Genomic DNA, 14,654 nt, shown 5'->3' on the forward strand with positions numbered 1-14,654 from the left:
TCGAAGACTGGCTCTGGCTCTTGCTCGAAGACTGGCTCTGGCTCTTGCTCGAAGACTGGCTCTGGCTCTTGCTCGAAGACTGGCTCTGGCTCTTGCTCGAAGACTGGCTCTGGCTCTTGCTCGAAGACTGGCTCTGGCTCTTGCTCGAAGACTGGCTCTGGCTCTTGCTCGAAGACTGGCTCTGGCTCTTGCTCGAAGACTGGCTCTGGCTCTTGCTCGAAGACTGGCTCTGGCTCTTGCTCGAAGACTGGCTCTGGCTCTTGCTCGAAGACTGGCTCTGGCTCTTGCTCGAAGACTGGCTCTGGCGGGCAGGCGACTGCTTTATGTGGAACTGGACTCGGAACTGGACTCGACTCGCTTGAGTCACGAGGACGAAACACACTTGAATCATCTGGATTTGACTCACTTGATTCGGTGGTGCTGACGGAAGATTCGGATTCTGGATCGGGTTCTGGATCGTGGGGCAAACTGGAGAGCTCCTCTGACGGACACCCAAGCTGGGTCAAACATCTTCGACGCCAGATCAGCACTATTGGAGATGAGCTTTCGTGCTCTGGGCCAGGCGATCTTTTTAAACTGTGCTGGACTCGGAGCAGGCTTCGGAACAAGACTTGGAACTGGACTGGCGACTGGTTCTGAATCGGTTGGGCTGGCTGGATGTGGGGCGTACTTGGGGGTAAAACTCTCCCAGCAGATGGCAACAGCTTCCCTCCAGCTCAACCCCGAAAAATCGGGGAGAGGACGAGGATCGATGCTTACTGCACCGATCATATATGCAGTGATAATAGTTTCATCACATACATCCCAGTCTTTAGCCATATCACAGAACTTCACCGTATAATCCAGCAGGTCGTGGCTCTCCTTAATCACCTCTGTGAGTCGATCCAAGCACATTTTCTTATTTGTGTGGTCTGTCGTTCTGTCAGGGTTGTAGCAGGCAGGATGCTGAGACGAGGATTCAAGTAATTCAAAAAGAAGTATTTATTTACCAGAACTGAAATAATTTCACATTTCAAAATCAAAAGGCAAAACTCCAGGAATCAAACCAACCATACATAGACGACAACAGACCAAGACTGAGGAAAAACACTGGGGTTATATACACGGGCAAACAGGATGATTAACAAGACACAGCTGACACAGATGAACTAATTAAACAGACCGGGGAAAACAGGACTAGACCAAAATCACAGAAGACAGGGGAAAACGGATCACAGAAACTGAAAACACTGAAACAGATTCAAAAACAGAACTCAAAAACCTCAAAATGTCACAGTACCCTTATGCGGATATTTATATTCTATATTTAGCTTGGCTGATAAGCCAAATATTTAGCAAATACTGAAACCATAGTTAGCTAACAATGAAGAGTGAAATAAAGAAAAATGTCCAGTAGATGTTTGTTTTTTTTAATTTAGAAGAAAAAATGTTTGTGTGATTCATCAAGATTTTTCATTTTGGTGGATCACCACAGAGACTATTTTGAAAGCCTGTATTCTTTTGTTCGGTTTGCCAAAATATTTAACAAAGACTAAATGGGGCAGGGGAGGTGTAGAACTTTTAGAATGACTGGTGTTCCAATTCTATGGAAATCTGCAGAGCTCCGTGCACAAAGATTCCAGGTGGGTCTGAATGAGTAGCCTCTGCAGATAATGTAGCCATCACTTAACTGCATAGAAATTGAATTCTGTGTTTTGTCTTTATAGATGAGTACCCACCAGAGGTTTTATATCACTGGCATAAGCAACCTGCAAATTATCCACGGCCCAACTATCCGCTACATCAGCCCCTACCTGAGCATGCAAGATATTATGCTCAGAACAGGTGACTGCATAAATCTTTTTTTATTTTTAATTTACAATACATAATGTGCCAACTACCAATCAATTCTAGTTTTAAACAACAAAAATTAAAGTAGTCATATCCTAAAGTAGCCAAAACTAATTTGCCTTGCTTTTTTAACATAAAAAAAGCTTGATGCAAAAACAACTTGTGGAGTTGGGATGTCAGACAGATGGATACATCAATGCCACTGTTGTCTTTAGCTTGCTCAGGTAGGGTTTAAAAAGACAATTAATATATAATAATATAATAAAATTAAACTTTTATATATATATATATATATATATATATATATATATATATATAAAAGTTTAATTTTACAACATTAAAACTATTATTTTCCTGTTTATTAGTGTGAAGCTGCTTTGAAACAGTCTATATTATATAAAGCGGAATATAATGTAACTTGACTGTTGAGGAAGTACCCTGTAAACAAGACCTGTTTCATACTGTATATGCAAGCAGAGCTTGAGCAGCGCATATTTTTTTCGCCGCACATGTTAACAAATTAGAGGATTCATTCCCACTACACACAGAGGCGCACGGCAGGAACAGAGCAGAAGCAGCATTGCCTTCTACATATTAAGGCTGATATAGACCCAGGGACGTGCACAGGAATTTTGAGGGGCAGTTGCTCTGACCTGAAAAAAGGGCTCACGGGCTATATGAAGGACTGAGAATAACAGGGTCTTTATTAAAATATATATACACAAAGAAGTAAAACACTGAAATACAGCACTCAATAACCTTTACTACTAATAATAACACAGATTTTATCAATAATAATGCCACTGACGATTCTGATTATCGATCCGATTCTTTAACGATTCTTCTTGATAGCACTGTGTGGAAAAATGTAGTCATATGCTTTTTAAAAAAACCAAGTGGTTTTATTTATTTTAAAGCTTAAGCTTGAGTAAGCAAACTGTACTTTTTATGTAATTTATGTAATAAATAGAACCTTATTGTAAAGTGTTACTGATTAGTTATACACCGATTCAGATGTCTCCTGAGTTCACTGTTGGAAAGATCAGTTGTTTTAACCATTCATTAAAATGAATCGGTTCAAAGGAGTCATTAGTTCGCGAATTGGACGTGTACGCGCGTTGTGTGATTATCCCAGCAGTTAGGACATGGACACATCCAAGATTTGTGTCAACACAGAAAACATTTCATCACTGGATAGTTTTTTTTTTTTCGTTTAATTAAAGTGTTGTTTTATGTCAGCTGAATGTCCGGAACGCTTTTCAGAGAAGATAAGGCAACTTATTTAGCACAATTCACACCCAGCCCAGCGGTAATTCAGGAAAAAAAATCTCCGAATGCTCCACATGAAACTTTTGGTCTTCCGACCTTTTACCACCGTATCAATTTATTTTGATTAATATGTGCCAAGGAGAGAGAGCAGGGGCCTTTCAGAAAGGAGGTTAAGTGAAAACTCTGAGTATGTTAACACTGAAATGAGGGAAACTCTGGGTTTTCTGTTTCAGAATGGGAGGTATGTTAAACCTGAGAAAGCAGAGTAAGTCAAGCCCGTTTCTGAAAGAGAGGTAACTTATACTCAGAGTCAGTTACCATGGTAACTTACTCTGTGAACCTAACCTGGTCGGGAGCAGGTTTTCTTCGGTAAACCCAGAGTTTCTATCGGTCTCCTCCCCTTTTTTAAAGAGGAAGTGGTGTTTAAACACCTCATTCATTCTTTCAGTACATTTTTATTAATCAAATTAATCTTTTATTAATAAATAAAATATTGCTATTTTTACTGCAGTTTTTTTTTTTTCTATTTTTTCTATCTCCTTAACTGGCAACTGAAAATACAGTAGTAGATTAGAGTTACATAATGTAGTTCTAAACAAATTCTACAGAATTAAACTGTGGCATTTACTGGAAATCATTGAACTGTGTTAATCTGTGCACCAGAAGTTGATGGACCCTCCTCCTGCTCTTCTTCCACACTCTGGGGGCAGAGGGAGAGATATGAATACCTGTTTATACTTAGATTTAAACTTTGATTCTATAGGCTACTCCACATAAAAATGTGAAATAATCAGAATGTGTAGACTGTTTGATGTGTAGACACATCATATTAACATTACCTCTGTAGGCCTCTCTGTGGCAGCAGAAACTCTTTAGCCCCATCGTCCTGTGAAGATGAGCATTTGGTTGAGTACACTTTATAACACTATTTGTCATCATTTCTGGTGTATTGAGTGGCTACTTACAACTGCCTGGGATTCTGTTGGGACAGGAGGCTCCAAAAGACAGATATTACCATCAGAATCTGTTGGGACCAACAAAAAACCCAACCCAAAGTAAAATAAATGGAAATATCAAAAATAGCCTATATAAAAAATAACATATGTAAACCTCTTACATTTTATGAGGCCCTTGGAGTGACTGGTTCTGAAGTCCCTCCAGAAATTCCCTCAGCCAAAAATGCTGCTGCACTGCTAGACACTGGATGCTTTAGTTATTTAATATGTCAAATGTTTGTAAAGTCAGGCCTACACCCATGATATGCTCAAGCCTTACTTGATTGAATTATGTTTTTATATTTAATTTTCAGCTGCTGCCATGTTCTTTTAATACCTGCAGGATTGTCCCTACATGAAAATTAAAATTAGGTTGAATAACATACTGTTCTTCCAGTTTCACCTCTGATATTATAACAATTGGGTAAGTTACTTGTATTACTAATGACAAATGACATCTTCAACAGTGTAATTAGATTAATGTAATAATGACTATCTTTAGAAAGCATTGGTCTACTTATTACTAAATCCCATATCAACCTCAACCACTTGAACAATACAAGGAGAGACAAGAAACTGCACTTTTAATGCTTTCAAATAAACAATATACAATTGCATGAATTATTCTTGAATTGACCAAAGTGTGTAGAGGGAGAAGGTTACATTAAACATATACCTTTTAAAAATGTATGTTAAATATACAGAATTGTTCTAGTCTAATGCAATTACATCAGATTTTACTTTAAATTACAGAAGAATTAAGAGTAATCCCTTTAATTAAATTACAGCATTAATGTTCTAATACTGTAAAATTACAGTAATAGTGTTCGTACTGGTGAGAAATATGAAGACCTCTTTTTGTCTGGCGCTGTTGCCATGGTGACTCATAATTTCTGCGCTCCATTGATAATGGCTTTTTATAGTTGTGGTGCACGCGCTTAACTCAGAGTAGGTCAACTCAGAGTTGATTGAACTAACTAATTTCAGCTGATCTGTAACCGAAAACTCAAAGTTTCCCATCTCAGGGTAAGTCAACTCAGAGTTCAAGTTTTAACTCAGAGTTGGTTGAACCTCCTTTCTGAAACAGGCCCCGGGTCTCTCTCTCTGCTCGTTCTTTCAGTTAAACATGCGCCCTGTCACAAGCGCAGCAGTTCATCTACATTATTTACCGATCAAATAAGACTTTGGCGGGACAAAAATTCACTTTGGCGGGCGCTAAAACAAGTTCAATGCAGGAAAATTCATGCGTGAATTTAACTGAGTAGTACATGACCATGCACTCGCACAAATGCGACCACATAAAATTTTAACTCGCACATTCTCAAAAAAATGGTCGCAGTCTGGAACCCTGATGATGATCGTTCGTTTGTTATACATCACAAACTCACCTTTTCCGACAAAGTTGAGTCGTCTCACCCGACAACCGCGACAATCTCCTTCTAGGGCCGCTCATGCAGGCTCAGGTGCCAGTCGCGTGCAGCGCTGCAGCCACGTAAACAGAGTTTGCCCTTCCCCTACTGACTTTCACTTTCGGTGTCCGAATGGAATTGAATGAGGCTTTGCGATTTTTTTTTTTTATCTAGGCCTACGTGAAATTCTGCATCCATTGTACTTTTTATTTATTTATTTGTTTCCCCCTCGGAAGGGCAACGTGAGTCGAGAAAGACATATGGGCAGTTGCCCGGGCAACCTGAGCAACCCCCCTATGCACGTCCCTGTATTACGGCATCGCTTCGGTGCAGAGTCAGTGTTTGCTGCACTGCTCACTCTGAATTAAAGCCACAGTGCATTGTTTTTGGTCAAAATACACCTGAATTAACACAAAAAATAACAAATTTCACCATTAAATCATATAAGTGAGGTGTTCCGTGTTCCACAGTAACCATGACATTCAGCACTGTGGAAAGAATACTGAAAACACATTATTACCAGGAGTTTTTTAGTTACAAATGCTTTCTAAATGTGCATGCTATAACTCAGAGACAACCACAGTATGTATAGCAATAACATATGTAACATAACGTATGTATAGCAATAACATACTGTAGCAATAAGTCAGTAAAATAAAAAATATCATTGTCCATTTAATTAAGGAAGCTAAAGCCCTGCCCCGAAAAACCTTTTTTTCATTTTATTGTCAATATTTTGACAATAAGTTAAGTGCATTCATCCTATTTGTGAATATAAAGTTGTACTAATTTAAAACTTGAGTTAATTAACTTTCCCAGAAGGTCGCCCATTCACTTGGCTTCACTGGGTAACTGGTCAAGCACTACAGGTTGCCAGCCCTGTGATCATCACAAACAAAACAAAAACCTTTTAACTTAATTTTAACTCAAAGCAGTAAAACAATTCTGATTACTAAAAATGCATCCGTTTTATAAACTCAAAAGGAATAATAGAAAGTTTGAAATAATCATCACGTTTAATTTAAGTTATGACACACTGAACTGTTCATATCTCAACGTTTTGCTTCCCTTTGGAGACCCATCTCTAGACAAGCGGCTGTTGTGAGGCCTCCTCACGTTACATCCCATCAGAGCACAGCTCCTGTGAGAGAGCTCATGTCAGAAGTGTCTGTCCAGCCATCCCAACCAGCTGCTGTCGGCCACCTTCAAACACTGAAGCGCAACATCAGTCTTCCCGATGACTGCAGTGAGTCATGCTTCAAAGACAGATTTTCAGATCACCTTGAACTCTGACATATAACTTTTATGATTTTCAGGAGATGTTTTCATAACATACTCTGTGGACACTGCAGCAGAGTTGATGCCCTTCGTGAGTTTTTTGAATAATCAAGGATTCAGACCGGCTGTAAGATTGCCTACTTTTTGCTTATTTACAGTGTCTATTATTTAAACATTTATTGTTTATCACATGTGTATACTAGATATAATAAACAACAAATACCATTTTCTTTTTTTTAGATTGATATATTTGAAGACAGAGTTAGAGAAATGGATATCAACAAATGGATGGACAGTTTTTTAAAAAATGTAAGAATTTTGTATTATTATTATTATTATTATTATTATTATTAGTGGTGCTTGCTGAAAGCAAGGCATCACTATTGTTATTGCTCATACTTATTAAGTTGGCTTGAGAGAGCCAACTTACTGAAATCCTATTTAAACTTATTAAGTTGGCTTGAGAGAGCCAACTTACTGAAATCCTATTTAAACTTATTAAGTTGGCTTGAGCGAGCCAACTTACTGAAATCCTATTTAAACTTATTATTAAGTTGGCTTGAGAGAGCCAACTTACTGATATTGTACTTAAACTTATTAGTGGTGCTTGCTGAAAGCAAGGCATCACTATTGTTATTGCTCATACTTATTAGTGGTGCTTGCTGAAAGCAAGGCATCACTATTGTTATTGCTCATACTTATTAGTGGTGCTTGCTGAAAGCAAGGCATCACTATTGTTATTGCTCATACTTATTAGTGGTGCTTGCTGAAAGCAAGGCATCACTATTGTTATTGCTCATACTTATTAATGGTGCTTGCCAAAGGCAAGGCATCATTAGTGTTCTCTTGCATACTTATTAGTGGTGCTTTTTGAAATCATCACTATTGTTATTGCTCATACTTATTAGTGGTGCTTGCTGAAAGCAAGGCATCACTATTGTTCTCTTGCATACTTATTATTATTAGTGGTGCTTGCTGAAAGCAAGGCATCACTATTGTTATTGCTCATACTTATTAGTGGTGCTTGCTGAAAGCAAGGCATCACTATTGTTCTCTTGCATACTTATTATTATTAGTGGTGCTTGCTGAAAGCAAGGCATCACTATTGTTATTGCTCATACTTATTAGTGGTGCTTGCTGAAAGCAAGGCATCACTATTGTTCTCTTGCATACTTATTATTATTAGTGGTGCTTGCTGAAAGCAAGGCATCACTATTGTAGTAGTAGTAGTAGCCTTTATTGTCACATAGTCACAAGTACCAGTGAAATTAGCCATCAACCTGTCCATACAAACATACATACAATATGACAAGGGGGTAGACAGGACAGGAAGACAGAGGATTGAGGAAAAAAATACAGCATAACATGAGGAGAGGTGAGGAGAAAAAAAAGGCAACCCCCAGACTATGCTCCTGTAAGGAGTACAGTTTGGGAACAGTAAAAAACACATCAGCAACATTTGCACATAATCAGTACACAACATGAACACACAAGACTTGCAACAGGGAAGGGGAGTGGGGAATGGAGGTAACCCAGCACAGGCAAGCAGCCATCCGGTTCCTGCAGCCATTTTCGGCGCTGGTCACAGACCCGCCTGTCAGACTGGTGGTACAAAGCGTCGAAGGCGAGGGATGGGGGGAGGGGGGGTGATTGCATATCTGTATATGTGTAAGAGTTCGTGTATGTGTAGGCCTGGAGAGTCGCTACGCCTGACATCCTAATCTAGGTGCCTCAGTCCGCAGGATGTCATAGCGATACACAGCAGTTGCCATGGAGTCAACCTTGATCAGGTCCCAGACAGAGTCAACAATCAACAGATGTCAGTGGGGAATGGGGGGAGGGACGCAAGAGCGTCTCACTGCAGTGCTCTTACGGAGGAGTTGTTGTTGCAGCAGTGGCCTCGGCCAAGGCCAGTGCTGGTAGAGGGGGGCCGAAAGCAGATAAGATTGTGGTTGTTTGGTCTTGGGACGAGTAGCCGCATTCCAATTTACACAGCTCCTGGTCCATCTTGGTCTCCGAAACGATCCATTTTCCTTTGCAAAGCTGTGAGCTTCTCCATGATGTTATCCATATAGTGGTTCATAGTCACAGTCTGAGTGCTGACAGCTCTGCCCACTGCTTCAATCATGACGGGCAGCCTTGTGGGGCTTTGGACAGCTGTCACCGTCTTCTTTATTCCTCGATAAACCAGGGCAATGCCTAATCCAAACAGCAGAAAACCTGTTATCATGGTTCCGAATAGGTAGATATCTTCAATGTCCTCCACGGAAAGAGCCGCCAGACACACGACCCGCCACCTCTCCCACGCGTCCATCGTGTAGCCAGCTGCGAACGTTCCGGCAGGGCAATCAGGTTCCCCCGAACCCAAACTTCTCGTCGAGAAGATGGTGTCAATTGCGTTGAGAGACCAGTTGATCAAATCCATAATTTCTTAGTTTGGAGAGCAGTGCGGAGAGAGTCTCTCAAAGTACATACAAGACAGTAGACGAGACGAGAGCAGCAAAGCAGGGGAGATAAGGGACAGGAGGGGAAGAAAATGCGACCGCCTTCGTTGAGAGCCAAAGAAGAAGTGAGGTGTCAAATCGACCGGCTCATTAAGGAGAGGTGTGCTATGACTTTTCTAAGCGATCGGGTGTACGATGTTCGCACAGTGGGTGAAAAAGCGGCCAAAAAAGTCCCATTGACTTTACATCGGGAGTTCTAAAAATATTTGAATCCCAACTGCCGTTTTCACACACACAGACTCCAAAGGGCCTGACAGCCCTGCGTCTCTCCCTCTCTCTCTCCCTCAGAGGATTTATATTATCAAGCAGCCAATACGTAATGGCCTAAAATCTTCATAGCCACACCCTAGCAACCAGTTTCAGCACCCTAGCAACCACTAAGAGCTCCCTAGCAACCACCCTATACCAATAAATAATTAAAAAAATTTTTTTTTACATTTTTTAAAGTAATATCACACTCGTAGCCTTGTGATATTGCTCCATGCTTGTGCATATTCGGCCATACAGAAGGCACTCGTTATTAAAGATTTTAAGAACTCTATAAAAACTCCATAGTAACCATCTTTGACAACTACCAACCACCTAGTAACACCATAGCAACTACCAAACATACCTTAGCAACCACCCTGAACATCCTAGCAACATCTAGAAACGCTCTAGTAACCACCAAAAATACCAGAGCAACCGCCCAGAACACCCTAGCAACTGCCTAGCAACCACCCAGAACACCTAGCAACCACCTAGAACACCCTAGCAACTGCCTAGCAACGCCCTAGCATCCACCCAGAATACCATAGCAACTGCCTAGAAACACCATTGCAACCACCCACAACACCCTAGCAACCACCTAGCAACGTCCTAACAACCACCGAGAATACCATAGCAACCGCCTAGCAACCACCCAGAACACCTTAGCAACTTCCTAGCAACACCATAGCAACCACCAACAACACCCTAGCAACCACCAAGAATACCCTAGCAACCGCCTAGCAACCACCCAGAACATCTTAGCAACTGCCTAGCAACACCATAGCAACCATCCAGAATACCCTAGCAACTGCCTAGCAACACCATAGCAACCCCCAGAATACCCTAGCAACTGCCTAGCAACACCATAGCAACCACCCAGAACACCCTAGCAACTGCCTAGCAACGTCCTAGCAACCACCCAGAATACACTAGCAACCGCCTAGCAACACCATAGCAACCACCCAGAACACCCTAGCAACTGCCTAGCAATGCCCTAGCAACCACCCAGAATACCCTAGCAACCACCCAGAACACCTAGCAACCACATAGAACACCCTAGCAACTGCCTAGAAACGCCCTAGCATCCACTCAGAATACCATAGCAACTGCCTAAAAACACCATAGCAACCACCCACAACACCCTAGCAACCACCTAGCAACGCCCTAGCAACCACCAAGAATATCCTAGCAACCGCCAAGCAACACCTTAGCAACCACTCAGAACACCTTAGCAACTGCCTAGCAACGCCCTAGCAACCACACAGAATACCCTAGCAACCACATAGCAACACCATAGCAACCACCCAAAATACCCTAGTAACCACCTAGCAACACCTTAGCAACCACCCAGAACACCCTAGCAACTGCCTAGCAACCGCCTAGCAACCACCCAGAACACCCTAGCAACTGCCTAGCAACAACCTAGCAACCACCCAGAATACCATAGCAACTGCCTAGCAACCACCTAGCAACCACCCAGAACACCTTAGCAACTGCCTAGCAACCGCCTAGCAACCACCCAGAACACCCTAGCAACGCCCTAGCAACCACCCAGAATACCCTAGCAACCGCCTAGCAACGCTCTAGCAACCACCCAGAATACCCTAGCAACTGCCTAGCAATGCCCTAGCAACCACCCAGAATACCCTAGCAACCGCCTAGCAACGCCCTAGCAACCACCCAGAACACCCTAGCAACTGCCTAGCAACGCCCTAGCAACCACCCAGAATACCCTAGCAACCGCCTAGCAACACCATAGCAACCGCCTAGCAACGCCCTAGCAACCACACAGAACACCCTAGCAACACCCTAGCAACCACCTGAACAACATGAATAAGCCATATCTCAGCACCAGAACATCGTACAGACATGTTTGTTGGCTCGTATGCAATCATGTACCACATTCTAGCAACCGAGTGGCGAGTTTTGCCACTGCAAGCACCATTTCACATTTTCTTCAGGAAATGTACATTCTAGTTATTAGTGGTGCTTGCTGAAAGCAAGGCATCACTATTGTTATCCTCCATACTTATTATTAGTGGTGCTTGCTGAAAGCAAGGCATCACTATTGTTATTGCTCATACTTATTATTAGTGGTGCTTGCTGAAAGCAAGGCATCACTATTGTTATTGCTCATACTTATTAATGGTGCTTGCTGAAAGCAAGGCATCATTAGTGTTCTCTTGCATACTTATTATTATTATTAATGGTGCTTGCTGAAAGCAAGGCATCATTAGTGTTCTCTTGCATACTTATTAGTGGTGCTTTTTTGAAAGCATCACTATTGTTATTGCTCATACTTATTAGTGGTGCTTGCTGAAAGCAAGGCATCACTATACATACAACCGGCACATCCGGGAACTTAACTGTCAATTTCGTAACCGCCCCTTTTTAGGGGAAAACAAGCCAGACTTCCCATAGACTTCAATACAAAATAGCGGCACAAAACAACGTCCGTACACAGCCGGCAGACGTGTGTAACTTCAGAAATCACTTAGATGAAATATGTCGAGTAATTATATGTCCACCCTGCCTTCCATAGAGCGTGAATGATACATTTATAAACTTAATTTGGGCAACTTAAAAACATAGACCAATTTGACGCTGGTAGAATGAAACGGGATAACAACCCCAACCAGTGGTTTACCCGGACATTTACTCGTACCTCATCGAGTCACCAGGTAGCCAGTGAATGATTTTACTACGGTTTTAAGAAGTAAACATCTTTAAATGTATAATATTGTGTCTTTATATTTAGAGTAGCTACTGAGTGCACTTTTCTGTCCAGCTATACAACTAGCCTGATTTAGCTTTCGATAGCATCATCCGTAATTCATGATATTTCCATAACAGCAAGATATTGATGATGATGGCAGGCAGAGATGGGCATAAATACATGGAAATGTATTTAAAATAAAATACAAAATACAAAATACTGTGTGGAAAAAAATAATTAAATACAAATACATAATAGGGGTAGCCTACTGTGTGAAAAAAAATGTTTAAATACAAATTACATGTTTGTAAGGGTTAGTACACGTCCTCGATCCGTTTCTGTGTATGGCGCTCGCCGGATTGTTTTCCCCTAAAAGTGGGCGTGAACCTTTTCAGAGACGTTCTATGACGCTACGCCGGTTGTATGTATTGTTATTGCTCATACTTATTATTATTCTTATTATTCCACACAAAGTTTGGCGCGTAATGCGCCCCGCACCGTTTGTCACAGACCCCTGAGTGAGGTGTCAAATCGACCGGCTCATTGAGGAGAGGTGTGCTATGACTTTTCTAAGCGATCGGGTGTACGATGTTCACACAGCGGACGAAAAAGCGGCCAAAAAAGTCCCATTGACTTTACATGGGGAGTTCTAAAAACATTTGAATCCCAACTACCGTTTTCACACACACAGACTCCAAAGGGCCTGACACCCCTGCATCTCTCCCTCTCTCTCTCCCTCAGAGGATTTATATTATCAAGCAGCCAATAAGTAATGGCCTAAAATCTTCATAGCCACACCCTAGCAACCAGTTTCAGCACCCTAGCAACCACTAAGAGCTCCCTAGCAACCACCCTAAACCAAAAAAATTTTTTTTTTTACATTTTTTTGTATTTTTTAAAGCAATATTACACTCGTGGCCTTGCGATATCACTCCATGTTTGTGCCTATTCGGCCATAGGCACGAGGCCGCAGGCCGAGTGCCATAAGGCACTCGCAACCACCCTGAACACCCTAGCAACTGCCTAGCAACCACCCAGAACACCCTAGCAACTGCCTAGCAACCACCCAGAACACCTAGCAACTGCCTAGCAACCACCTAGAACACTCTAGCAACTGCCTAGCAACGCCCTAGCATCCACCCAGAATACCATAGCAACCACCAAGAATACCCTAGCAACTGCCTAGCAACCACCCAGAACACCTTAGCAACTGCCTAGCAACACCATAGCAACCACCCAGAACACCCTAGCAACCACCTGGCAACAGCATCTTGCTAAAAACATCCTAGCAACATTCTAATCATGCTAGCATCATGCTAGCAACATGCTAATCAAGCTAGCATCATGCTAACATCATGCTAATCAAGCTAGCATCATGCTAGCAACATGATAATCATGCTAGCATTATGCTACCAACATGCTAATCAAGCTAACATCATGCTAGCAACATGCTAATCAAGCTAGCATCATGCTAACATCATGCTAATCAAGCTAGCTTTATGCTAGCAACATGATAATCATGCTAGCATCATGCTAGCAACATGCTAATCAAGCTAACATCATGCTAGCAACATGCTAATCAAGCTAGCATCATGCTAACATCATGCTAATCAAGCTAGCTTTATGCTAGCAACATGATAATCATGCTAGCATTATGCTACCAACATGCTAATCAAGCTAACATCATGCTAGCAAAATGCTAATCAAGCTAGCATAATGCTAACATCATGCTAATCAAGCTAACATCATGCTAGCAACATGATAATCATGCTAGCATTATGCTACCAACATGCTAATCAAGCTAGCATAATGCTAGCAACATGCTTATCATGTTAGCATTATGCTAGCAACATGCTAATCAAGCTAGCATCATGCTAACATCATGCTAATCAAGTTAACATCATGCTAGCAACATGCTAATCATGCTAGCATTATGCTACCAACATGCTAATCAAGCTAGCATCATGCTAGCAACATGCTAATAATGCTAGCATTATGCTACCAACATGCTAATCAAGCTAGCATCATGCTAGCAACATGCTAATCAAGCTAGCATCATGCTAACATCATGCTAATCAAGCTAGCATCATGCTAGCAACATGCTAATCATGCTAGCATTATGCTACCAACATGCTAATCAAGCTAGCATCATGCTAGCAACATGTTAATTAAGCTAGCATATTGCAAACAACATGCTAATCATGTTAGCATCTAGCTAAAAACATGCTAGCAAAATGCAAATCATGCTAGCATCTTGTTAAAAGCATGCTAGCAACATGCTAATCATGCTAGCATCATGCTACCAACATGCTAATCAGGCTAACATCATGCTAATCAAGCTAGCATAATGCTAGCAACATGCTAATCATGTTATCATCTAGCTAAAAACATGCTAGCAAAATAC

General features: G+C 41.5%; 1 protein-coding gene across 1 annotated transcript in view; it reads left to right on the top strand.

The window, feature by feature from the left end:
- The window catches only part of traf3ip2a (TRAF3 interacting protein 2a), a 126,277-nt gene that overhangs the window by 18,259 nt on the left and 93,364 nt on the right, over positions 1-14,654 (top strand). Inside the window, exons 4-7 of the mRNA XM_079887730.1 lie at positions 1,707-1,824; positions 6,580-6,749; positions 6,820-6,908; positions 7,022-7,090. Of these exons, the coding sequence (XP_079743856.1) occupies positions 1,707-1,824; positions 6,580-6,749; positions 6,820-6,908; positions 7,022-7,090 (446 nt within the window). The remainder of the gene's footprint in view (positions 1-1,706; positions 1,825-6,579; positions 6,750-6,819; positions 6,909-7,021; positions 7,091-14,654) is intronic.

The sequence above is a fragment of the Squalius cephalus genome, assembly GCF_949319135.1.
Source record: "Squalius cephalus genome assembly, chromosome: 12".
Taxonomy (NCBI): Eukaryota; Metazoa; Chordata; class Actinopteri; order Cypriniformes; family Leuciscidae; genus Squalius; species Squalius cephalus.